Source organism: Vicia villosa, unplaced genomic scaffold (genome assembly GCF_029867415.1).
Source record: "Vicia villosa cultivar HV-30 ecotype Madison, WI unplaced genomic scaffold, Vvil1.0 ctg.000032F_1_1_3, whole genome shotgun sequence".
Lineage (NCBI taxonomy): Eukaryota > Viridiplantae > Streptophyta > Magnoliopsida > Fabales > Fabaceae > Vicia > Vicia villosa.
The window spans coordinates 1,200,461-1,228,386 of record NW_026704967.1 but is presented as its reverse complement, the minus strand read 5'-3'; the positions used below and the strand labels follow the sequence as shown (position 1 = coordinate 1,228,386).

At 40.2% G+C, this 27,926-nt stretch overlaps 1 protein-coding gene across 1 annotated transcript; it reads left to right on the top strand.

Annotated features, from left to right (window-relative positions):
* Positions 1-405: 405 nt before the first annotated feature.
* LOC131622616 (uncharacterized) lies at positions 406-26,908 on the top strand. The gene is made up of 5 exons (XM_058893661.1): positions 406-699; positions 805-1,218; positions 1,309-2,046; positions 26,677-26,805; positions 26,891-26,908. The coding sequence occupies exons 1-5, from the start codon at positions 406-408 to the stop codon at positions 26,906-26,908; spliced, it is 1,593 nt and encodes a 530-aa protein (XP_058749644.1).
* Positions 26,909-27,926: the final 1,018 nt, after the last annotated feature.

Here is a 27,926-nt window from a genome sequence, read left to right as displayed (position 1 = left end):
AAAGAGGCAATATCGTATGATTACGCCTACTTTCAATCCTCTGTTGGCTTCTTTGACCTACCCTGACCTAGATTCACCTGTGAGTGGGGAGGGATATACATGACAGGTACCGTTGGTGACCGTTCTGTTCTGTTGGTGACTTGTGTTCTTAATGGTTTCACTGTGCCTGTGCCGGACCTTTGATCCTGCAACGTCCGATCTCGTTCAGAGGCCATACACACTTCTCCTATGTGGGGAAACCTCCATTGCATCATCCTCATCATGGCATATTTATTTTCAAAAAAAAAAAAAGAGAAAGAAAAGATGCAATAAAAAGAAGAAAGAAAAAAGAAAAGAAAAATAGTATTATTTCTCATATGCATGCCATTTTTTCAGGGTATCTGAGGTTATTACCTTTCATCCAGGATGGCTAACAACGTGACCGCTACAAAAGAGGCTACCAAGCGTACATTCACCTGCAGTTTCTTTCGTGAGGATATGACACATCTGATTCAGTTGAGCACTTTAGTTACTGGGCATAACTTGGATGAGTTCAGGAAGACATATGGCCATATCTTACACATGTTAACTTCTCGGGTTGATGGATGGGCTCTATACACACTTCTTCAGTTCTACGATTCTGAGTTACGATGTTTCACCTTTCTTGATTACCAACTGGCACCAACCCTTGAAGAATATGCTGACATCCTCAAGATTAAGGTTCAACATAGGATCCCTTTTGTCTGTGTACCTGAGAAACCGAAAATGGACCCAATTGCTGGTGCTCTTTATTTGAGCATGAAAGATGTTACAGATAACTGGAAGCCTAATGGTGGAACCCACGGATTCCATGTGAAATTTCTGATAAAGAAGGCCGACACCCTTGCTGTTGAGAAGAAATGGAAAGAATTCAACGCTCTCCTAGCCGTTATGATCTATGGTTTGGTGTTGTTCCCGAATATTCCAAATTTCGTCGATCTAACTGCTGTTTGTCTCTTCATGGATCAAAATCCTGTGCCCACTCTTTTAGCAGATACTTATTATACCATCCACTCCAGGTATGGGAAGAAAGGATCAGTTGGGAGTTGTTTACCGTTGCTATATGAGTGGTTCACTTCACATTTACCTAAAAGCGGGCCGTTTGTTACAACAAAAGACTCACAAAAATGGCCTCAAAGGATCATGGGGCTTACTGGAAACGACATTGTCTGGTGTCCTACCGGAATGGACGTTGAGGAAGTTATAACTAGTTGTGGTACTTTTGACAATGTTCCCCTCATAGGAACGAAATGTGTTATCAATTACAATCCTAAGCTAGCGCTGCGTCAGTTGGGTTTTGCACTTGAAAACAAGCCCTTGGACAAAGAGATATTCAAATCCGTTTGCTTTGAGAAAGGAACCGATCCAAAGGGTCTAGAAAAGGTGAGGAGTGCCTGGAATAGCATCCATACAGATGATCAGACTTCTCTAGGTGAAAAGAATGCCGTTGCCAAACAAGCCTACACGGATTGGGTTGAGGATAGAGTTAAAGATCGTCTGTTGCCTTTCCCGAAGGTTAATCCATTGTACAAGCAACCACCTAAGGTTCCAATTGCCATTATGCCTGCTGAGAATTGCATCCCAGTAAATATGGAAAGCACCCAATTGCACGAAAAGAAGTCAGATGCGCGACCAAAACATCATCTTGTGGACCAAATAGGGGTTGAGTTGACACATGAAGCCAAGGTGCTGAAAGAAGGATCTTTGAGAGTTCAAAAGAGGGCTAGAACGGAAAAGGGTGAAAGGGATACTACTGTTGTTGTTGAAGATCACCAGGAAATCATAAAAAGGGCCGTAAAAGAGGCAGAAGAGAGACTCAAACAAGAGTACAGAGAAGACTTGAAGGCTTATAAACTCAAGATAGAAAGGGAGGCCAGAGCTGAAGTGAGGAGTCTGAAAAAGAAACTGGAAGAAGAGACCACCCAAAGGATAGCGGTTGAGACTCAGCTGAAAGGAAGTCACCTCCGCACCGCCCGACTAACAGAAGAAAACGCCAAGCTCAGAGATCGAATGATGGGTATGGAGGACGTGTCTGAGAAGGATTATCTCCCAGAATGCAAAGGATGTGACGAACTCAGGGAGTGCTGCAAGAAGCTAGATGGGCATTTGTTTCGCAAAGATGAGGTGATTCAAAGCCTTCTTAAAGGAAGAGATCGAGAAGCAACCAAGAAACTGTTTGATGAAACTAAGAAGTGGAGCGACGAGCACTTCAGACAAGGAGGACCTCTGTTTTATATTCAGATGGATTGATGTTTGAGTCTGTATGTTTCGACCACCACCAGACTTGTTGGATGGGGTCTTTTATTTCCCTTGTTGAACTATCCTGTTGATGTATGGCTTGCCCAAGTTTAAATTTCTGTTATGAATAAAAAAGAACTAGTTTCTCTTGATACTTATCCTTTGTCACATTGTTAGCTATTCTGGATCAATATTAAATCTTGGATACTCTGAAAATGGCACATCACGTCATACGCACACATGCACTCATACATTCACATTATCACATTGCATTTTTCAGGTTATTGTACAAGAAACTAATTGGGGTCCCTTTCAGCAACAGATCTCTTTTCTGACGACGAAGCTGACTTTCTTACATCCTTACCGTACCCGGAGCAACGAGAGAATCATGGAACAATTTGAACAGAATCAGGCTGCCCTCCGTAGGGATATGAATGTTATGGGGGAAAGAATGGCCCAACTTATGGAGACCCTCCATGCCGTTGTTCAAGGACAGGATGAACTCAGAAAGAGTGTCGCTAGTTTGGTCAAAGATACTCCTACCAATTCTGCTGACGGAGGGGTGAAAACTAAAGAGACTCCTATTAATGAGACACTGAAGGTAGTGGACGACCACCATGAGGTTATTGACCTTGAACATGATCTTACTGCTGAGTTGACTGAGACCGCTAAGATGTACCAAGCTCTTGAAGAATGCCTTAAGGCCGTTGAGGTTGCTAAAACTTCGAGTTTTAACACTGCTGCTATGTGCTTGGTACCTGGGATTGTTATTCCCCCGAAGTTCAAGGTGCCAGATTTTGATAAGTACAAGGGAGTTACCTGCCCAGAGACTCACATTCGTTCCTATTGCCGTAAGATGGCCGCTCACGCTGAGAACGAACCTCTGCTTATGCATTTCTTCCAGGATAGTCTCACTGGAGCCCCATTGGAGTGGTATATGAAACTCGAGAGGTCCAATGTCAGTACTTGGGGAGAACTCGTTGATGCCTTCTTGAAACAATATCACTACAATACTGCTATGGCTCCTAGCCGTGCACAGCTGCAAAATATGTCACAGAAATCCGAAGAGTCTTTTAAGGAATACGCCCAGAGGTGGCGTGAACTTGCTGCTCGAGTCCAACCTCCTTTATTGGACCGAGAGTTGATTGATCTGTTTATGGGGACTCTGAAAGGGCCGTATCTTCAGCACATGGTTAGTAATACTTCTCCTTCTTTTTCGGATGTGGTCATCATTGGTGAGAGGGTTGAGAACTGTGTCAAAGCTGGTACCATTCAAGGTGTTACTAATCCTAGCAACTCAAGTGGTAATGGTAAGAAGCCGTATTCTGGGTTTGTGAAGAAGAAGGAAGGTGAGACTAGCACCGCTTCTGTTGACCAAGGCCGAGCTCCTGCATATTCTGCTGTTCCACCTCCTTATTATCCGATGCCTTATGCTGTTCCTAGCCCATATGTCCCTCAGGCATATGCTGCTGCTCTTCCACAACCATGGATGGCACCCCAACAGCCTTTCGTACCACAACAACAAGCTGCTGCTCCTCAGAATCGTCAACAGAACCCTAGGCCTCAAGGTCAAAGGGGCCCACAAAGAACAAGATTCCAAGATAGGCGTATTGATCCGGTTCCGATGTCATATGCCCAACTCCTCCCTCAGTTGCTTGCTGGCCAATTGGTGCAACTCCGTGAACTTGGGCCTCCGCCTAGTCCTCTCCCTCCTGGTTATGATGTTAATGCTCGATGTGAATTTCATTCAGGGGCTCCAGGCCATACTATTGAAAAGTGTAGAGCATTCAAATTGAAGGTTCAGGATCTCCTTGACGACAAGCTTATCTCGTTCGCTCCTGCTGGTCCTAACGTGCAGAATAATCCTATGCCTCCTCATGCTGGTACGACCAATGCTATTGAGTTATGTGATGATCAGACCCTGGTAAATGATGTTAATGAGGTTAGGATGCCGCTAGCAGTTGTCAGAGAGTATCTTATGCAACAAAAGGTTTTGTGTGAATTACATGACTACTGTTTGCAATGTTCTTCTAATCCTGAGGAGTGCACTAGGTTGAGAGAAGAAATCCAGGAATTAATGGATGAAGGTGTTCTTAGAGTGGAAAGGGTCGTTCCTGTCGGAGATGTGGCTACTTTAGAGATCCCTTACTACCCTGCTGAGATATCAAAGACTCAGGACACTTCTTTGGTCATTCATGCTCCGAGTACTCCTTTGGTCATTCAGGCTCCGAGGACTCCGTTGATTATTCAGGTTCCAAATGTTCCTTCAACTCCTCCAACCTCGTCTCTTGTTCCCTCTCCTGTGAATGATTCTAAGGCTGTTCCTTGGAGTTATAATGCCGTGTATATTCGAGGGAAGAAGTTTGACTGTCCTCCAGTGGGTACTTCGAGCATCACAAATATTACTGGCACTAGTGGCATTACCCGTAGTGGTCGGATCTTTGCTGCCCCTCCTCCGCCTCCTAAAGAGACCAACAAAGAGGCTAGTACACAAGCAAAAGGAAAGCAAGTTGCTGTTGATCCTCCTGCAACACGTAATGCCCAAGATGTCGAACAACTCTTGAAAATCATTAAGAAAAGTGATTACAAAGTGATTGACCAACTTGATCAGACCCAAGCCAAGATCTCCATCTTGTCCCTCTTGGTACATTCTGAAGCTCATCGTGATGCTCTGATGAAAGTTCTGGCTTCCGCTCACGTGACTCAAGACATTACCGTGCCTCAGTTTGAAGGGGTTGTGACCAACATTGCTGCTGGTAATTGTTTGGGTTTTTCTGATGATGAACTTCCACCTGAGGGTAGAGCACACAACAAAGCATTGCATATCTCCGTCAAGTGTCTGGATGCTGTGTTGTCTCGAGTTCTGATTGATACAGGTTCTTCTCTTAATGTGATGCCCAAGGCCACTTTGTTTAAGCTGAGTATGGATGGGATTATGATGAGACCATGCACTATGAGTGTTAGAGCATTTGATGGTTCTAGAAGGTCCGTAGAAGGAGAAATTGATCTGCCTGTCTTGATTGGTCCTCACATGTTCTACATTGCCTTCTACGTTATGGATATAAACCCTTCATACACTTGCCTCTTGGGTCGTCCTTGGATTCATGCTGCTGGAGCTGTGACATCCACTCTCCACCAGTGTTTGAAATTTGTTGTGAATGACAAGATTGTTGTGATCATTGGTGAAGAGGATTTAATAGTCAATAATCTGGCATCGTACCGTTATGTTGAAGTGGAGGGAGAGATACAAGAGACACCTTTTCAAGCCTTAGAGATTGTGTCAGTTGACAAGCTCCCTGTGGTCGAGAATAAGAAGGAACTCGGAGCGCCCCTCTCGTCTTTAAATGATGCTAAGGCTTTCTTAGAAGCCGGTACTCCCCATAGTGCCTGGGGCAAGCTGATTGATGTTCATGAGAAGCGAGACAAGTATGGCCTTGGGTATCAGCCATCTTCCTCTACTCAGCTCAGCATAACTCCTGGAAAGAAGGTGATTCCCCCCATTTCTCAAGTGTTCGTCAGTGCAAGCACCAGTTCTGGAAGTCAGGTTCTCGCCGTGGATGATGATGATGAAGAAGATCTCTCCAGATTCATTTGCAATGCTGCGCCTGGACAGGAACTCAACAATTAGACTATCTTGGACATCCCCAAAGTCACTTTTATGGAGATGTAATTTTCTTGTTTCAATAAGTCATATGCTTCGCCCTAAGCATTTTTGACCTCTTGTATAAAGAAGGGCCCCCCATGTGTTTCAATTTGTTTAATATTGAATGAAAATCATATCTTCGCATGCAATTACTGTTCCATTTCTTTCATTTTTGTTTTTTTACTTTAAAAACTTTTTCAAAAATGGCAAAGCTTTTTCTTTTTTTCCTTTTTATGTGTGGCATTCTAAGGCATAAATCATCCATCGTGCAGATCCGGCTCGAATTCCATAAAAAATGATAATGTTACAGTTCCACGTCTTAATATCCTTGAGAATCCAATTGACCAAGCTGATGAGGATAATGGGGAAGATTATGAAGTCCCTGAAGAATTGGCAAGAATTTTGAGACAAGAGGAGAAATCTATTCAGCCGCATCAAGAAGCCATAGAAATCATCAACCTCGGTTCAGAAGAAGCAAAGAGAGAGGTCAAGATAGGGGCCGCTTTGCAAAATGATGTAAAGAGAAGGTTGATTGAGCTGCTTCGTGAGTATGTTGACATCTTCGCCTGGTCATACGAAGACATGCCTGGTTTAGACACAGATATAGTTATGCACAGGTTACCGCTCAAACCAGAATGTCCGCCTGTAAAGCAGAAACTGTTAGAACAAGATTTGTTCTTATCAATTATCTTAGTTTTGATGATAACAATAATATGAATTTTGCTTAAAGATAATATGGTACTCTAATCCAATGCAATTTCCCTTTCAGGAAATATATAAAGAGTACGCATAATTCAGCGCTCAGAAGATGTGTCTCAAATGGTTCAGCATGCAACATCAGAACATGGTCTGGCAAGACATCAGAAGATGGTCGAAGCAGAATCAGAACATGGGTCTATGAAGCATCAGAAGAACAAGAGATCAGAAGCACTGAAGATCAGAAGATGGTATCACGCAACAGAAGCACTTCAAGATCAGAAGATCAGAAGATGCTATGCACCAAGCTGTTTGACTCTGATGATATTCAAACGTCATATTCACAAACATCAGATCAGAAGGAAGTACACGTGGCAGACTACGCTGACTGACAAAAGGAACGTTAAAGCTACTAAAGGCAACGTCAGTAGACACAGCGTGAACAAGGCTCGAGGTAGTTGACAAAAGCGTATAACATTAAATGCAATGCTGTACGGAACACGCAAAGCATTAAATGCACTCAACGGTCATCTTCTCAACGCCTATAAATATGAAGTTCTGATGAGAAGCAAGGTTAACGATCCTGAACAAAGACAATTCAAATTAACTTGCTGAAACGCTGTTCAATCAAAAGCTCAGAATCTTCATCAACTCACTACATTGCTGTTGTAATATCTTAGTGAGATTAAGCTTAAACTGTAAGAGAAATATCACAGTTGTGATTATCGCTTTTAAGAAGCATTTGTAATACTCTTAGAATTACATTAAGTTGTAAGGAACTAGAGTGATCGTGTTGATCAGTATACTCTAGGAAGTCTTGGCAGTTGGCTGAGCAGTTTGTAACTAGAGTGATCAGGTTGATCAGTAGACTCTAGAGAAAGTCTTAGGAGTGAACTAAGCAGTTGTTCCTGGAGTGATCAGTGTGTGATCAGAAGACTCTGGAAGACTTAGTTGCGGACTAAGTGGAGAACCATTGTAATCCGTGCGATTAGTGGATTAAATCCTCAGTTGAGGTAAATCATCTCTGCGGGGGTGGACTGGAGTAGCTTCGTTAACAGCGAACCAGGATAAAAATAATTGTGCAATTTATTTTTATCGTCCAAGATTTAAAGTCACACTTATTCAATCCCCCCCTTTCTAAGTGTTTTTCTATCCTTCAATTGGCATCAGAGCGCCGGTTCTAAGGTGCAAGCACTTAACCGTGTTTAGAAAAGATTCAGGAAGAGAAAAACGCTTCAGTTAAAAGATGGTTGATGAAAGTGAAAAGACTACATCTACATCTGGCTCTGCTGAGCAATACAACGGTAACAATGGTTATACTAGACCGCCGGTATTTGATGGTGAAAACTTTGAATACTGGAAAGATAAACTGGAAAGTTACTTTCTGGGTCTAGATGGTGATCTATGGGATCTTCTGATGGATGGTTACAAACATCCAGTAAATGCCAGTGGCGCAAAGCTGTCAAGGCAAGAAATGAATGATGATCAAAAGAAGCTTTTCAGGAATCATCATAAATGCAGAACTGTTTTGCTGAATGCTATTTCTCATGCTGAGTATGAGAAGATATCTAACAGGGAAACAGCCTATGACATATATGAGTCCTTGAAAATGACTCATGAGGGAAATGCTCAAGTCAAGGAGACAAAAGCTCTTGCCTTAATCCAGAAGTATGAAGCCTTCAAGATGGAGGATGATGAAGACATTGAAAAGATGTTTTCAAGATTTCAAACTCTTACTGCTGGATTGAGAGTTCTTGACAAGGGATACACCAAGGCTGATCACGTAAAGAAGATCATCAGAAGCTTACCCAGAAGATGGGGTCCGATGGTGACTGCATTCAAGATTGCGAAGAATCTGAATGAAGTTTCTCTGGAAGAGCTTATCAGTGCCTTGAGAAGCCATGAGATTGAGCTGGACGCAAATGAGCCTCAAAAGAAAGGTAAGTCTATTGCATTAAAATCCAATATCAAGAAATGCACTAACGCTTTTCAGGCTAGAGAAGAAGATCCTGAAGAATCAGAATCTGAAGAAGAAGATGAACTGTCCATGATTTCCAGAAGGCTAAATCAACTCTGGAAGACCAAGCAAAGGAAGTTCAGAGGCTTCAGAAGTTCAAAGAGATTTGAACATGGAGAATCTTCTGATGAAAGAAGATCTGACAAGAAGAAGGTCATGTGCTATGAATGCAATGAACCAGGACACTACAAGAATGAATGTCCAAATCTTCAGAAGGAAAGTCCCAAGAAAAAGTTTCATAAGAAGAAAGGTCTTATGGCAACCTGGGATGAGTCAGAAGATGATTCAGAAGATGAGCAGGCCAACTGTGCGCTGATGGCGACAGAAGATGACGGATCAGAATCTACATCAGAATCAGATTCTGAAGAGGTATTTTCTGAACTTACTAGAGATGAGTTAGTTTCCGGATTAACTGAACTTCTGGAATCCAAGTCTCAGATTTGTATTAAATACAAAAAGCTGAAAAAGCTATTTGAATTTGAAACAAAGAGGCTTGAATTGGAGAATTCTGAATTAAAAGAAAAACTTTTAAAACTATCCAATAATGTTGGATCTCCTTCTGATTCAGAAAAATCCACTCCCAGTCTAAACCATATTCTGAAAGAATATGATTTAAGTTTCAGGAAGTTCTTATCTAGAAGTATTGGCAGAAGTCAGCTAGCTTCTATGATATATGCCGTATCTGGAAACAAAAGAGTTGGCATTGGTTATGAGGGTGAAACCCCATACAAACTTGAACCCGTTGGGGAAATGAAACTCACATACAAGCCATTGTATGATCAGTTCAAGTATGGCCACTCTCATGATATTAGGCACACTTCACATGCACAAAGTTTTCACATTACACACACTAAGAAGCATGTGACACAACCTAGGAAATATCATGAAACTCACATTAAGAATTATCATGCTGTTCCTCCTATTGCTTACAATGTTAAATCCAAGTTCAAACAGAACTTGAGAAAATCTAACAAGAAAGGACCCAAGAAAATGTGGGTACCTAAGGATAAGATTATTCCTATTGCAGATATCCTTGGCTGCAAGAAGGACAAAGCACAACATGTCATGGTACCTGGATTCTGGATGCTCGCGACACATGACAGGAAGAAGGTCTATGTTCCAAGACCTGGTGCTTAAGCCTGGAGGAGAAGTCAAGTTCGGAGGAGATCAGAAGGGCAAGATAATTGGCTCTGGAACTATAAAGTCTGGTAACTCTCCTTCCATCTCTAATGTACTTCTTGTAGAAGGATTAACACATAACCTTTTATCTATCAGTCAATTAAGTGACAATGGTTATGATATAATCTTTAATCAAGAGTCTTGCAAGGCTGTAAATCAGAAGGATGGCTCAATCCTATTTACAGGCAAGAGGAAGAACAACATTTATAAGACAGATCTGCAAGATCTTATGAGTCAGAAGGTGACTTGTCTTATGTCTGTTTCTGAAGAGCAGTGGGTCTGGCACAGGAGATTAGGTCATGCTAGTTTGAGAAAGATCTCTCAAATTAACAAACTGAATCTTGTCAGAGGACTCCCTAATCTGAAATTCCAATCAGATGCTCTTTGTGAAGCATGTCAGAAGGGCAAGTTCTCCAAACCTGCATTCAAGTCTAAGAATGTTGTTTCTACCTCAAGGCCATTAGAACTCTTGCACATTGATCTGTTTGGACCAGTCAAAACAGCATCTGCCAGAGGAAAGAAATATGGATTAGTCATCGTAGATGATTATAGCCGCTGGACATGGGTAAAATTCTTGAAACACAAGGATGAGACTCATTCAGTGTTCTTTGATTTCTGCATTCAGATTCAATCTGAAAAAGAGTGTAAAATCATAAAGGTCAGAAGTGATCATGGTGGTGAACTTGAGAACAAATCCTTTGAAGAATTCTTCAAAGAAAATGGTATTGCCCATGATTTCTCTTGTCCTAGAACTCCACAGCAAAATGGGGTTGTAGAACGAAAGAATAGGACTCTTCAAGAAATGGCCAGAACCATGATCAATGAAACCAATATGGCTAAGCATTTCTGGGCAGAAGCAATAAACACTGCATGCTATATTCAGAATAGAATCTCTATCAGACCTATTCTAAATAAGACTCCCTATGAATTGTGGAAGAATAGAAAGCCCAACATTTCATATTTCCATCCTTTTGGATGTGTATGCTTTATTCTGAACACTAAAGATCATCTTGGTAAGTTTGATTCCAAAGCACAAAAATGTTTTCTTCTTGGATATTCTGAACGCTCAAAAGGCTACAGAGTATACAATACTGAAACATTGGTTGTAGAAGAATCAATCAATATCAGGTTTGATGATAAGCTTGGTTCTGAAAAACCAAAGCAGTTTGATAATTTTGCAGATTGTGATATTGACATATCAGAAGTTGTTGAGCCAAGAAGCAACGCATCAGAAGCAGAACCTCTCAGAAGCAAAGAATCGGAAGATCAAGTATCAGCTTCTCTGGAGGATCTAAGCATTTCTGAAGAACCATTTGTCAGAAGATCATCCAGACTCATCTCCGGTCATTCAGAAGATGTCATTCTTGGAAAGAAGGATGATCCAATCAGAACAAGAGCATTCCTTAAGAACAATGCAGACTGTCAATTAGGTCTTGTATCTTTGATCGAGCCAACTTCTGTTGATCATGCTCTAGAAGATCCAGACTGGATAATTGCTATGCAAGAAGAACTGAATCAGTTTACAAGGAATGACGTTTGGGATCTTGTTCCTAGACCAGATGGATTCAATATAATTGGTACAAAATGGGTCTTCAGAAACAAGCTCAGTGAGAAAGGAGAAGTGGTAAGGAACAAAGCCAGACTGGTGGCTCAGGGTTATAGTCAGCAAGAAGGAATTGATTATACAGAAACCTTTGCACCAGTGGCCAGGTTAGAATCTATTCGTCTATTAATTTCTTTTGCCACTCAATATAACATCACTCTCTATCAGATGGATGTTAAGAGTGCCTTCTTAAATGGTTATATAGATGAAGAAGTTTATGTCCATCAACCTCCTGGTTTTGAAGACTCTATGTCTCCGAATCATGTGTTTAAACTAAAGAAATCATTATATGGATTGAAGCAAGCTCCCAGAGCTTGGTATGAACGCTTAAGTTCTTTCCTTCTGGATAATGGTTTCACTAGAGGAAAAGTGGACACTACTCTCTTCTGTAAAACCTTTGAAAAGGATATTTTAATTTGTCAAATATATGTGGATGATATTATTTTTGGAACATCTAATGCTACACTTGGAAAGGAGTTTGCTAAGTCTATGCAGGCTGAGTTTGAAATGAGCATGATGGGAGAACTCAAGTATTTCCTTGGAATACAAATAAATCAAACATCAGAAGGAACATATGTTCACCAAACCAAGTATGTGAAGGAACTTCTGAAGAAGTTTAATCTTCTGGACTGCAAAGAAGCCAAAACTCCTATGCATCCAACATGCATCCTAGGTAAGGATGAGGTAAGTAAGAAGGTAGATCAGAAGTTATACAGAGGTATGATTGGATCTCTTCTATATCTGACTGCTTCTAGACCTGACATTCTGTTCAGTGTTTGTTTGTGTGCTAGATTCCAATCAGATCCTAGAGAATCTCATTTAACTGCTGTTAAGAGAATTCTAAGGTATCTGAAAGGTACTACTAATGTTGGTTTAGTTTACAGAAAATCTAAAGAATACAACTTAGTAGGATTCTGCGATGCTGATTATGCTGGAGACAGAATTGAAAGAAAAAGTACTTCAGGAAGTTGCCAATTTCTTGGAAGTCACTTAATCTCCTGGTACAGCAAGAAGCAAGCAACCATTGCTCTATCAACCACAGAAGCAGAATATGTCGCAGCTGCTGGTTGTAGTACACAGATGCTCTGGATGAAGAGTCAGTTAGAAGATTATCAGATATTTGAGAGTAACATTCCTATATTCTGTGATAATACTTCTGCTATATGTTTATCTAAGAATCCTATTCTTCATTCAAAAGCTAAACATATTGAGATAAAACATCATTTCATAAGGGACTATGTTCAGAAGGGTGTTATATCTTTAAACTTTGTTGATACAGACCATCAATGGGCTGATATCTTTACAAAACCCCTAGCTGAAGATAGGTTTAAGTTCATTCTGAAGAACATCAGTATGGATTTATGCCCAGAATGAGAAGATGAGAAGTTCTCATGTATGAGTATCTTCTGAAATGAATGTGGAACATTTTTTTTTAATCAGAAGTTCTGATTGAATTCTTTTAGAAATTATGATTCGGTTATTACTAACGTTTCATTGTCTAAGTTGATTCAGAACCTCTTTTAAAGCAAAACAGCTGTTACGTTTTATCTCGGGATGGTAAACCTGTAATTACTATTCATGGATATGCGCGCGTGCAGTTGAAGGGACGCCGACCATAGGTAACTGTGCTAGTCACCTCATTTGTCTTTATTATATCTCTCCTCACGTCACGTAACATTAAATGCTAGTCATCATTCGCTTCATTTTATTTTCTTTTAAATACTCTTCAAAATGGTTTTCGGTTTCTCTCCCTCTCTTCCATATCAAACCCTACCTGTTCATTTTTTCTTGCAAACCCATCATGAACTCTTCATCAAGCCCAGGAAATAATGAAAGTGATAAAAACAATAAACGAAAAGCTGTTGAAACATCACCTTCCAAACCCAAAAAGATCAAAATCACCTATGATCCTCTCAAGGTGAATCCTTTCGAAGCAATGTTGTCTGGAAACTATTCTAGACGTGTGTTTCATCCTCCTGGTGAAAGCCCTCCATCATCTCTATCTTCTTCCTCATCTTTCGACCTTCAAGACTCTGCTTCCTCTAATCTTTCCTCTCCCTTAATCTCTTCTGACGACATCTCTTCATCTTCACCCGCTGAGGATGTTGTCTCTGGTAAAGGTGGTGGAAGATCTGCTTCAGGACCAAGTCTCCCTGATCCCTCGCCTGAAAGCCCAAGAAGCAGTCAATGAGGCGTTTTACTCCTTCATGGCATGCTGGCACAGACGTTGTCTTAGCTAGGGTCCTAGGATTTGGTCTTAGTAGCTTTATTGTTTCTTTGTTGCATATCTTCTTGTAATCCTCTTTTGATTATTCAATGAAAAAGTTTCTTTGCTTTTACATTCAAGTGTCTCTATTTGTCGTTTTATACATCTGAATCTTTTGAAATATTCTTTTTGATGTTATGACAAAAAGGGGGAGAAGATAAATGATAAATGATTTGATTAAATCTATCAGTTGCTGGGTAAAGGCTCCCACACATTCACTAACAAGAACTGCAAGTTCTATATGGTTTAAGTGTTTTGCAGGTACAAAGAAGTGAAGTGAATCTTCAGAAGCAAACACTAGAAGCAAAACCATAAGAAGTGTTATTCTGTAAAAGGAATAAGCTCTTGGAAACTGAAGCAAGCTGAGTGCTGTCAAGCTTCAGAGATCAGAAGCAAGAAAGAAGAATGAATCAGAAGCACTGATAATAGAATTTGAATATCATTGTCTATCCTGTTCTGACAAAATTCTATTTGCTCTGATACATATAATGTTATGGCTCTGATACATTATTTGCTCTGATACATTATTTCAGCCTATATGGCTCTGAAATATATAATGTGATCAAACATACATTTTATGTTCTAACTCGTTCATGCTGACTTTTGTCGTTTAGTTTTTGTTCTGTAACATTTCAGGATGTAGAGATGCTCTGATGATGCTCTGGTACATTCAACAATGTTCTGATACAAATCTAGCATGAAGTGATGTTGGTAGACATTCAAAGTTCTGAAGCTATCCGAGGGAAGCAGAAATCAGAAGATGTGAATGTTCTAGAAGATCCAGAAAACTCAAGTTCTGAAGCTGTCCTGAATGGAAGCAGAAGTCAGAAGCTGTGAATGTTCTGAAGATCAAAGAAATTCAAGTTCTGAAGCTGTCCACGATGGAAGCAGGAATCAGAAGCTGTGAGTGTTCTAAGGATCTAAAGAAATTCAAGTTCTGAAGCTGTCCAATGGAAGCAGAAGTCAGAAGCTATGAATTCTCTGAAGGCAGAAGCTTATATGATCGTCTCTACCGAAATAATCAGGGAAGTCTTTTATTAAAGTTCTTCGAGTATTTATTTCAGGGGGAGATTATTTATTTCAGGGGGAGATTGTTAATCTCAGGGGGAGACATATTCATATGCTTATGCTATACCTGTGTAATTTGTCTTTTACCGTCTACTCTTTCTGATCGCAAATTCATATCATTTATATATGTTTTTGTCATCATCAAAAAGGGGGAGATTGTTAGAACAAGATTTGTTCTTATCAATTATCTTAGTTTTGATGATAACAATAATATGAATTTTGCTTAAAGATAATATGGTACTCTAATCCAATGCAATTTCCCTTTCAGGAAATATATAAAGAGTACGCATAATTCAGCGCTCAGAAGATGTGTCTCAAATGGTTCAGCATGCAACATCAGAACATGGTCTGGCAAGACATCAGAAGATGGTCGAAGCAGAATCAGAACATGGGTCTATGAAGCATCAGAAGAACAAGAGATCAGAAGCACTGAAGATCAGAAGATGGTATCACGCAACAAAAGCACTTCAAGATCAGAAGATCAGAAGATGCTATGCACCAAGCTGTTTGACTCTGATGATATTCAAACGTCGTATTCACAAACATCAGATCAGAAGGAAGTACACGTGGCAGACTACGCTGACTGACAAAAGGAACGTTAAAGCTACTAAAGGCAACGTCAGTAGACACAGCGTGAACAAGGCTCGAGGTAGTTGACAAAAGCGTATAACATTAAATGCAATGCTGTACGGAACACGCAAAGCATTAAATGCACTCAACGGTCATCTTCTCAACGCCTATAAATATGAAGTTCTGATGAGAAGCAAGGTTAACGATCCTGAACAAAGACAATTCAAATTAACTTGCTGAAACGCTGTTCAATCAAAAGCTCAGAATCTTCATCAACTCACTACATTGCTGTTGTAATATCTTAGTGAGATTAAGCTTAAACTGTAAGAGAAATATCACAGTTGTGATTATCGCTTTTAAGAAGCATTTGTAATACTCTTAGAATTACATTAAGTTGTAAGGAACTAGAGTGATCGTGTTGATCAGTATACTCTAGGAAGTCTTGGCAGTTGGCTGAGCAGTTTGTAACTAGAGTGATCAGGTTGATCAGTAGACTCTAGAGAAAGTCTTAGGAGTGAACTAAGCAGTTGTTCCTGGAGTGATCAGTGTGTGATCAGAAGACTCTAGAAGACTTAGTTGCGGACTAAGTGGAGAACCATTGTAATCCGTGCGATTAGTGGATTAAATCCTCAGTTGAGGTAAATCATCTCTGCGGGGGTGGACTGGAGTAGCTTCGTTAACAGCGAACCAGGATAAAAATAATTGTGCAATTTATTTTTATCGTCCAAGATTTAAAGTCATACTTATTCAATCCCCCCCTTTCATATCTTCGCATGCAATTACTGTTCCATTTCTTTCATTTTTGTTTTTTTACTTTAAAAACTTTTTCAAAAATGGCAAAGCTTTTTCTTTTTTTCCTTTTTATGTGTGGCATTCTAAGGCATAAATCATCCATCGTGCAGATCCGGCTCGAATTCCATCAAAAATGATAATGTTACAGTTCCACGTCTTAATATCCTTGAGAATCCAATTGACCAAGCTGATGAGGATAATGGGGAAGATTATGAAGTCCCTGAAGAATTGGCAAGACTTTTGAGACAAGAGGAGAAATCTATTCAGCCGCATCAAGAAGCCATAGAAATCATCAACCTCGGTTCAGAAGAAGCAAAGAGAGAGGTCAAGATAGGGGCCGCTTTGCAAAATGATGTAAAGAGAAGGTTGATTGAGCTGCTTCGTGAGTATGTTGACATCTTCGCCTGGTCATACGAAGACATGCCTGGTTTAGACACAGATATAGTTATGCACAGGTTACCGCTCAAACCAGAATGTCCGCCTGTAAAGCAGAAACCACGAAGAACTCGACCTGATATGGCTTTGAAAATCAAGGAAGAAGTTGAAAAACAGTTGAAGGCTGGTTTCTTATCTGTGTGTGAGTATCCTCCTTGGATTGCAAACATAGTACCTGTTCCTAAGAAGGACGGAAAGGTACGCATGTGTGTTGACTACCGAGATTTGAATAGGGCAAGTCCGAAGGATGATTTTCCTCTGCCTCATATTGATGTGCTAGTCGACAACACTGCTCAGTATTCGGTGTTCTCCTTCATGGATGGTTTTTCTGGCTATAATCAAATAAAGATGGCTCCTGAAGATATGACCAAGACTACTTTCACTACTCCGTGGGGTACGTATTGTTACAAGGTGATGCCTTTTGGTCTTAAGAATGCTGGTGCAACATATCAACGAGCAATGGTGACTCTCTTTCATGACATGATCCATAAAGAGATCGAGGTGTACGTCGATGATATGATTGCAAAATCCCAAACTGAGGAGGAACATTTGGTATATCTTGAGAAATTGTTTGCTCGTTTGCGAAAATTCAAGTTGAGGCTTAATCCAAACAAGTGCACTTTTGGAGTGCGATCAGGAAAGCTACTTGGATTCATTGTAAGTCAACGAGGGATTGAGGTTGACCCTGATAAAGTAAGAGCAATACAGAATATGCCAGCACCAAAGAATGAAAAAGAAGTTCGAGGGTTCCTTGGGAGATTGAATTATATAGCCAGGTTCATTTCCCATCTCACTGACACTTGTGAACCCATCTTTAAGTTGCTGCGCAAAAATCAAGATATCCGTTGGGATGATCATTGTCAAGAAGCCTTCGAAAGGATCAAACAGTATCTCCAAGAGCCACCAATCCTCATGCCTCCGGTTCCTGGAAGGCCGCTTCTTATGTACTTAACCGTGCTTGAAGGATCTATGGGGTGTGTGCTGGGCCAACATGACGAGTCCGGTCGAAAAGAGTGCGCCATTTATTACCTAAGCAAAAAGTTTACCGATTGTGAATCCCGCTACTCACTGCTCGAGAAAACTTGCTGTGCTTTGGTATGGGCTGCTCGCCGACTGAGACAGTATATGTTGACTCACACCACTCTATTGATCTCCAAAATGGACCCGATAAAGTACATCTTTGAAAAACCGGCTCTTACAGGGAGACTAGCCTGGTGGCAAATGCTTTTATCAGAATATGATATCCAGTATGTCACACAGAAGGCCATCAAAGGAAGTGTCCTTGCATATCATCTTGCTCATCAGCCATTAGAAGAGTATCAGTCAATGAAGTTTGACTTTCCTGATGAAGATATCATGAAACTGGATGATAATGAAGGACCCGAACCAGGAGAGCGATGGACTCTCACGTTCGATGGTGCATCAAATGCTATGGGCCATGGTATTGGGGCAGTTTTGACTTCTCCTCGTCAAACTCACATCCCTTTCACGGCTAGAATATGCTTTGATTGCACAAACAATGTCGCAGAGTACGAAGCTTGCATAATGGGCCTCGAAGCAGCCATTGATATGAGGATCAAGATCCTTGAGGTTTATGGGGATTCTGCATTGGTCATACATCAAGTAAGAGGTGATTGGGAAACACGACACCCCAATTTAGTTCCTTATAAGGACTATATCTTGGAGTTGTTGCCCGCTTTCGAGGAAATCACTTTCAATCACATTCCCCGAGAGGAAAATCAATTGGCAGATGCTTTGGCTACTTTGGCGGCTATGTTCAGAGTTAGCTCCCCTAAAGAAATGCCAGACATAACGATCCTCCGTTACAAGGAACCTGCACATGTGTTCCCCGCTCATTGTCTCACTACTGAAGATGTGTATGATGAAAAGCCATGGTATTACGACATCAAGAGGTATGTTGAGAAGCAAGAGTATCCCGAAGATGCTACGATTGGTGATAAGCGAACACTTCGAAGGTTAGCATCCAAATTCTTCTTGTCAGGAGACGTCCTGTACAAAAGAAACTATGATTCAGTTTTGCTCAGATGCGTGGATAGACACGAAGCAGAATTGATCATGCGGGAAATTCATGAAGGATCTTTTGGAACTCATTCCAGTGGACATTCCATGGCTAAAAAGATCTTGCGAGCAGGATATTATTGGATGACGATTGAAAGTGATTGTTATGTGTATGTGAAGAAATGTCACAAATGTCAAGTGTATGCTGACAAAATTCATGTCCCTCCAACTCCTCTGAACGTTCTGACATCACCTTGGCCTTTTGCTATGTGGGGCATAGACATGATTGGATGGATAGAACCACAAGCTTCAAATGGACACAGATTTATTCTTGTTGCTATCGACTACTTCACCAAATGGGTTGAAGCTGCTTCTTACAAGAACGTAACCAAGCAAGTCGTTACTCGCTTCATCAAGAAAGAGATCATATGCCGATATGGGGTTCCAAATAAGATCATCACTGATAATGGGTCCAATCTTAATAACAAGATGATGGCAGAGTTGTGTGAAGAGTTCAAGATTGAACACCACAATTCATCACCCTATCGGCCAAAGATGAATGGCGCAGTCGAAGCTGCTAACAAGAATATAAAGAAGATCGTCCAGAAGATGGTCAGAACGTATAAGGACTGGCATGAAATGTTACCGTTTGCTTTGCATGGCTATAGAACTTCGGTTCGTACTTCAACTGGGGCAACTCCCTTCTCTCTCGTCTACGGTATGGAGGCCGTACTACCTGTCGAAGTGGAAATTCCTTCGTTGAGAGTTTTGATGGACGCCAAACTCGATGAAACAGAATGGGTTCAAACGAGGCTTGATCATCTCAATCTAATTGAGGAGAAACGCTTATCCGCTATCTGCCATGGCCAGTTGTACCAAAAGAGGATCAAGAAAGCGTATGACAAGAAGATTCGGCCTCGAGAATTCCACACAGGTGACCTAGTCGTAAGGAAGATCTTGCCAATTCATACCGATCCAAGGGGCAAATGGACTCCCAACTATGAAGGACCATACATTGTGAAGAAAGCATTTTCAGGTGGTGCTTTAATCTTGACAAAGATGGATGGGGAAGACGTTCCACTCCCAGTCAATTCAGACTCAGTCAAAAAATACTACGCATAAAAAACCCGCTAGGTCGACGTACCTAGGCAAAAATAAGGGCATCCCGACAAACCAAAAGGGTTTGGGCAAAAATTAGGGATAAAGCAAAAAAAAAAAAAAAGAGAAGAATAACCCGCTAAGTTGAAAACCCGAAAGGGCGACTTAGGCAAAAAGGGGCATCCCGCTGGATTGAAAACCCGAAAGGGCGATCCAGGCAAAAGTTAGGGATCAAAAGCGAGAGGCTGCAGTCTGAATATCTTTCACAAAGACCCCTATACGCCCTTGGCAGAACGGACAGATCAATCCAACCATTACCCTTCTGAAGCAAAGCATTGAGAGGATCGAGGATATGGGAATTGTAGCAATATCAGTTTTAATGGAAACTCGAGCATTTCTCTTTGCCATTTTGCTTTTTGCATTTTATTCTCCTTTCGCAACTACCTCATTTAGGAGTTGCTTCCTTGTACAGAAGCCTATTCATAGGCATTCCATCAATAAAAAGATCTTTTGATAAGAAATGTTCTTTCCTGCTTTCCTTTTTTCGCATGCGAGGTGTGATTTAACTCGTTATTAAACATTGCATTGAAAACATGGGCAATAATCACAAAATCAAAACGAAACATGATGTTACATAAACATAAAAATGTTCTAAGGGGCACCATTTGCATCCAAACGTTGTTTTCTGTGCAGATTGCAGGTTCTAGCCATCATCTTGGCTCATGATGTGTCACCAAGGTCATCATCATCCCACGTGAAAGTTCCAGAGTATAATTCATCAGTACTGGTAAGCATGAAGCACCTGAAAAGGTCCATATCCTTCTTCCATATGGCAGACGAAGAGTGGTCTCTCAAAACTCGTGATTCCTCAAGCAGCTTAGGATGTAAGGAAAGTCGGGCAAGGTCATTTCGTCCCCAGCAGGGCTATGCTCCAACCCTCAATGCGGTTACCAATAATCTTTGGTACTGTAGGGTTCTAATATCAATTCACGATGATGGCTCAAGATCACAAGCAACGGACCCCAATGATCCTACGCTTCTGTCCCACCAAGGGCCTTTATTCGGCACTCTCTGCATATAGTATTCATTGCATATAGCCTTGCATCCTCGAAAGCGTAGCATATCCATTACAGTGGATCATTACACCATAAAAACTCAAACATGCATACGGAACATAAGCCAGATAATAGGAGCCAATGTTGAATCAGAACAATGACCCATCCTCTCAAATTTGTTACCTGTACAAACTTTGCCTGATATCTGCTATCATACTACAAACACTCTTAAGCTGTGGTGCCGATACGAGGTGTCCTCAATTCCTGACAAATGTCTGACACGAAGTCTTTCTGTTTTCCTCCTTCTGATGTCGAGGTGATGTTGAGTCGCAGGTCACACGAGATCTATCCCCTTTTCGTCCTGAAGGTCGTACGAGATCTTCTCTTGATGTTGAGTCGTAGGTCGCACGAGATCTGTCTCCTTTGGTCTTGTAGGTCACACGAGATCTACTCTTCCCCCTGTTTTGAAGGTCGCACGAGATCTTCTCACGATGTCGAGTCGTAGATCGTACGAGGTCTATATCTTTCTGTTTCCGAAGGTCGCACGAGGTCTTCTCCCAATGATAGGTCATAAGGTCGCACGAGATCTTTTCCTTACTTCTCCTGTTGTCGAGTCGATGTTGAGTCGCAGATCGCACGAGATCTTTTCCTTTCAGTCCTGAAGATCGTACGAGGTCTTCTCCCAATGATGAGTCATAGATCGCTATGAGATCCTATTCCTTCCAAAGTGTAAAGGATCGCACGAGATCTTCTTTCGATGTTGAGTCCTAGGTCGCACGAGATCTTTTCCTTTCAGTTTTGAAGATCGTACGAGGTCTTCTCCCGATGTTGAGTCGTAGATCGCACGAGGTCTAGTCTGTCCTGAGGATCGTACGAGGTCTTCTCCCGATGTTGAGTCGTAGATCGCACGAGATCTTTTCCTTTCAGTTTTGAAGATCGTACGAGGTCTTCTCCCGATGTCGAGTCTTAGGTCGCACGAGATCCTTTTCTGTTTTTGTCCTGAAGGTCGCAAGAGATCTTTTCTTTCCTCTTTTGTTGTCGAGTCGATGTTGAGTCGTGGATCGCACGAGATCTATTTCCTTTCAGTCATTGTTTCGTGAAACATTTATTTTGGGAACCTTGTATTGGCACCTCGGGCTACGTTACAAGCTATCACCCTTCTTCCAATTATTCACTGTAAATATTCCCATCAGAAAAAACAAAATTTCTCTTTCCCCAGCAGATATCAAAAATAAAGATAACACTTGCACCATCTCCTTTTAGGACAAATTTCTGGTCTTGATATTTAATCTTCTTCTACCTCGAATGTCCGAAAGGCTAGCGCCAATCTCACCTTCAGGTTAAAGACGATTAAATAGGGGCAGCTGTCATACCCCAAATTTGTCCTACCCTTAATTATCTGGTTTACATTCATGTTTCATATAGGTCATTCAACTCATGCATCCATATCATGGTTACCAATCAGAGACTAACAAGAAAGAGCTCTATTGCAAAGAAGTTTTGATCAGAAAACAAGAGGACTGAGGTGTAATCTTGTGGTTCTATGTTCATTGAAGTCCCCCTGGGTTAAGGTTTTCTCAGTCTCAATTCAATGCATTAATTGAAGGGTACAAGCTTACAAATCATCTGGTCTCCCAAATCAGGGTTTCGTTGACCAAAGTCAACCAGTTGACTTTCTGGTCAACATTTGATCAGGAATGGACTTTGTGAGTGGGAAGCTTTCATATTGACTATGTGGATGTGTTTATTTGACTGGATTTGACTGGAGAAAATTTAATCGGGAATTTCGTCAATAATCAGAGAAAATCAGAACAGTTGACTTTTGGGTCAAAATTAAAAGAATTATTCAGATATTGACTTTCGGTGGAAAATCGGTCAAAGAAAGTCAAAGAAATGAGAAAAATCAAGAAATAATCAAAACTGCCAAATTTGGAAATTTAGTTGAAATGGGAACTTGCCAAAAGAGGAAAGTTCTACACTTAAAGAATTTTTAGTGAACTTCCAATTGGCTGAGCAGCTGACTTCAGGTTCAATTATCATGTTGAAAACGGCAGGATTTTAAAACAAGGTCAACACCAAAAATGTTCATTCCATAGCCCTCTACAATGTTGTAGTTGAGAGTTTTTTCATATGACACATGGATTGAGAGTTATTGAAGGGAGAAGTTGGCAAAAATCTCACTGTATACGAGGCAAAAGCTGGGCAAGTTTTCCGGGCAGCATGGTCATTTAATCAAGCACGTGGTGTGCCAACTTTGAGGTTGATTATAGAGACACACAAGGGTCTATAAAGTGTAAACTTGATATGCACCTACTCTACTCCATGTCCTCTACACAATAAATCAATAATTGAGCCATTTGAATAAATATTGGATTAGTTACAAATCTCCAAAGTCACATCCTCGCGCTAGCTAAGAGTCAGCATCCGGCAGGTCAAAACTCGAGGCACACATGCGACATTTCCACAAACAGTTAGTGGGCCATTTTGAATAAGGATTTAACGGGTCCACAAGCTTCCTCAAGGTCCAAGATAGGTACCAAACGTTTCCTTACCATGTCTACTTTCTATTAAGCTACGGATCTTGCCAATTGAGCATATAATGAGCATGTTATGGAATCTTAAAGTTGCATCCTTGTCAAGTCATACTACTGCCAAGGATATGAGCCAGCCGAACCAAATCATGCGCGCCAGGGCTAAGAGGTTGAGATTCATGACTTCAATGCAATTTTGGGTGAGATACAAGCCACACCTCAAGAGTTTTCCAACACATAATCTCCTCAGTCCCGTCTCCTCTACGTTTTGAGCATGAGTTTGAGCCCAATGATGAGCTGTAGCCGGAGTTAGGTGATCCCAAAGTGAGCCTCGGGAACTGCTGCTAGCATGGAGGGTGAGCATGACTTCATTGTTGTAACATGGAAACTAATCACCAATTTGCCATAATAAGCCATGCAGCTTGCTGAGCACGTGAAATTGAAGGGAAAACTTAATTCAATTACCATGCTTGTTCACTAAGTGTTGAAGAGAGACTATCCTCTACAATAGCTCCACCACAACACCATACACACACACCTCACTATATAAGCTGAATCTTCTTCATAATTCACACAACACACTCTCATTTCTTCATTCTCTCTAAAAGCTCTCTCCCTCTATACACTCTCTTCTTCCCTCGGTTCTCTCTCCCTCTCCATACACGTTCCAAAAGTTTGTTACGAGTTGTAACAAACTCTAACAACCATCAACCAATCACCACCATAACCACCTTCAACCACCACCTTCACCACCATAACAACTCTCCTCTGCCACCGCAATAACTCTCGCCATCACCGAATCATTCTCACCAATCAATCTCAAGAACCTCCATCGCCATGTTTTCCGAATCGAAGCTCCATTTCTAGATTCATCATCATCATCCTGTCGCTTCTAAGATTCGTGGATCTTCACTACTTCCAAGATTCAGCTCTGCAAACCGATATGATATCATTCCCCAGCCAAGGATCTACGTGAGAGGTTCATAACAAGTGTAAGCATCAACAACTCCAAAGGCTCCGATCTGTGAAGCTTCTCTCTGCTTTCGTTGCAATATCTCAAAACAAGTAAGCCTCACAATCTCACTCAGCATGCATAGATGATAACCTTAGGTCATATAGAGCTGGTTATGCGTTTTAGATCTCGTTACATGATATGATTCTTGGATTTGTTATTAAGTATCGTTCATTTGAAATTTCTGAGCATCTTTGAACCGAGAATGGAGATACGAACGTTTGTATGGATTTAGTTTGTGTTTTAGCAAGGTTCCGGTGACTTAGAGTGTGTCGATTGCTTTCGGTTTGAACATTAGAGGCCGAATTAGAAAATAACAATGGTGGATTCGAGCTCAGTGTTGAAAACCGAGTCGAGTAGTGTTGTTCGTTATCATTACTGTGCGTTCTGGAATTTTCCGGCGAGAGTTCCATCGAGGAAGATGACCGGAGCATCTCCGGCTCCGGCGGGGATTCATGCAGGGCCTTTTTTTGTTTGTATTAGGTGGCGTACTGCTATTGGCCTCTCCTCCCAGCTTTTGGTTAATTTCGTTTTACTGCAATCATTGGATGCTAACGGGGTGTTGTGTGATTGGCTGTTGTTTAAACTTTTGTCTTCTAGCAACTTAAAAATGGAGCTGACCAATTGATTTTTGTAGCCTTTGTTTTTTCTATGTCACGTTTTATTGAAATAATAAAGAAGTAAGTGCATGCTGATAATAACAAGTGAAATAAAATGGGAAGGAGACTAATGCTAACTGGGTCATGCGCTTGGGCCTTATACCATTCCTGGAACTGCACCATACTAATGCTAGCGCACCACCATCCCTTGCTATTGGGCCTGGAGCGCTTTGCTCTTTCCACCCCCTGGAACAGGCCCAATTTTCTGTTTTGACTGATCTTAGTTCATTAAAAAGGCTACTAATGCACCCCCAGGCAGTCCAAACTTCTTTTTCTTGTAAATTTTGTTTTCCTTTGCTTTTTAACTCATAATTCATTTTGACTCAAATTAAAAATACACAAAATGATTTTAGAAATCATAGGATGTGTAAATAATTGTCATGATTTTTGTCGATTTTTCTTAATTGTTTTAGTCCTTTTAATAAATCTTTTTTCGCAATATGTGTGAAGTTTCTTTGATTAATACTTCCTTGTAGATATTTCTCTAATAAGACTTAGGAGTTAATTCTTAGTCTTGATTTTTTTGTATAGAATTAATAGATGTATGTGTGCTTGTTATAGTTCTCAATTTTATTTACCGCATATTGATTTTCTCTTACCTATTCCATGTATAGTTTTTTTCTGTTGTTAATAAATTGTATAGCTTTCATAATTTTTGGTTCTTTAGACAACTTAGATTAGAGAATAGGTTAGTTCCCCTTTGTTCATTCTTTTTTCTTTTCAACTCTTTAAAACGTTAATAAAAGGAAGATGCGAATCACATTAAGCGAGTGATAGAGAAATGAGTGGGATTCATTCCCTAATCTATTTCTCAATCACTTAGTGGCATAGAAACGAGTGGGATTCATTCCCTAATCTGTTTCTCGGTCACTACTTAATGGGAGAGAAACGAGTGGGATTCATTCCCTAATCTGTTTCTCAAACATTAATTAATGGGAGAGAAACGAGTGAGATTCATTCTCTAATCTGTTTCTCAAACATTACGTAATGGAGTAGAAGTGAGTGGGATTCATTCCCTAATCTGCTTCTCGATCATTATACATTTTATGTGATTCGAATCGTGAAGTAAATTCCCTTAAAAAATACACAACCAAAAACACTTTAAAACATCTAACAATGGTTCAGACTAAAGCAAAGTAGAGAAAGTGGTGAGTGGCCCGGTATTGGGTACTGTTCATCACTCATCTACCCTAAAAGACACAAACCAATCTCTTTCTTCTCCTTAAGGGCATCGTTATCTCCGTTCCATTGCATCCTAGGCTGTCCCCTTGTGCAAGAACGCGAGCGTTGACTCCGCCCAACTAAAAAACACAAAAACAAACAGAAAATCTTTAGCCGAGCTACGGTAACTCTGATTCCTGAAAAGGATACGTAGGCAGCGGGGTAGGGCCCGTGCGAGTACAATTCTTTATTTTCCCTACATTTTGCATTCATTTCGCATTTAGACATAGACATAGTATACACCCTTTAGATAGAAACAAACATAGGTGGATACCATCGAGTACGATGGGCGTGAGGGGTGCTAGCACCTTCCCCTTGCGTAACCGACTCCCGTACCTAGATTCTCTGGTCGCAAGACCCTGTTCCTTCTTTTGTTAGGTTTTCTGATATTCCTTTCCCTTATGGGATAAATATATTGGTGGCGACTCTGTTCATTTTCGCGAGCGTGCGACATCCGGTTTTCGCATTTCTGCAGTAAGTTTTATTCCCTTTTGAATACATTTTTCATGTCAAAAAAACTTGCAAGTAACAATAACAATTTTAAATTTTGTTAAAGCTTCAAGCACAACCTGAGACAATGCAGAAAGTGAACAAAATTGTAAGGAAAAAACTTCCTTTGACTCCTGAAATTGAGCTTACTCTAGAAACCAAATTTTCAGCTTTAGGGGCTAATTCCCTTAACACGGTAAGAATTCAATTGTTGATTATTTGTAACAATGTTTCATGAATGTTTATGTTGCTTATGTTAGAACTATGGTTTTGTGATATAGCTTATTCAATATGTCTAATGCCTTTTCATTACTGTTGCAGATGTATGGGTTTGTTCCTATGTTTTCCAAGTTAACTCATTTGGTGATCAGATTTGGAAGAAATATTAACTGGAGTTTTGTAATTTCAGTTATGAAGAATTGCCATGTACTTCAATTGAGTTTATATGATCATTATTCATTTATAATTAAGTCATTCATTTCAAATTTGCTTGAGTTTAAATATATTTTATACTATACCAAATAAATTTACTCCTGTGGGAGCACGAATATCACAATTAAATATTAAATATACACATTCTCTTTCTTGGTTAAAAATACAAATTTCTCTACCATTTCTTTTTTTCTATCATTTTTTATTTTCATTTTAATTTTTGTTCTCTCTATTTATTTATTATCACTAAAAACATAAATAATTTATTTTTTAAATCTAATAATATTAAAAATTTATTTATCTCACAGGTCACTATCACTACAATACTTTTTTTTTATTTTAACCAACTAAATATTTGTATATATCTATAGTTATTAGTGATATTTATAAATATTGATAGTTATTAGGCATATTGGATTTATCATATTGGTGATTTGCTACATATTTATTTTTAAATATTTGTTGTTATTAGTAATTTTATCAATAACCACAGGTTTTCTACTAGTTCCCTATCAATAACCATACCTAGAGACAAGGACTTGTACTAAAGTCGATGTTTGGGAAATTGTCCGCAAATGTTGAGTTCATCCTCCCACATTGAATCTTCTACACAATGTCTTTTCCACTGAATCAAAATCTGTTTAACAATGCCCATCATTCATTAGTGTCTTGTCGCCCAACACTGAGACAAGTTTTAAAGTGTTACTATTGTCTTCTTTCAACTCAAAAGGTAATTCAATTTGCACATCAAAATTACCTACATGTTTCATGAAACACTAGATGAATGTGTGATATGTTAGGCAATTGGAGATTTTATACAACAACTTAAATATGTTCCAACACCTTAAGAGGAACATAATAGTGTAGGGGAGCTTGAGATTAATT

Coding starts and splice junctions, on each gene's coding strand:
- LOC131622616 (XM_058893661.1), top strand. CDS start 406: ATGGCTAACAACGTGACCGCTACAAAAGAGGCTACCAAGCGTACATTC. Junction 700..804: donor CTGACATCCTCAAGATTAAG/GTTCAACATAGG, acceptor GATAACTGGAAG/CCTAATGGTGGAACCCACGG. Junction 2,047..26,676: donor GAATGATGGGTATGGAGGAC/GTGTCTGAGAAG, acceptor ATTTTGTTAAAG/CTTCAAGCACAACCTGAGAC.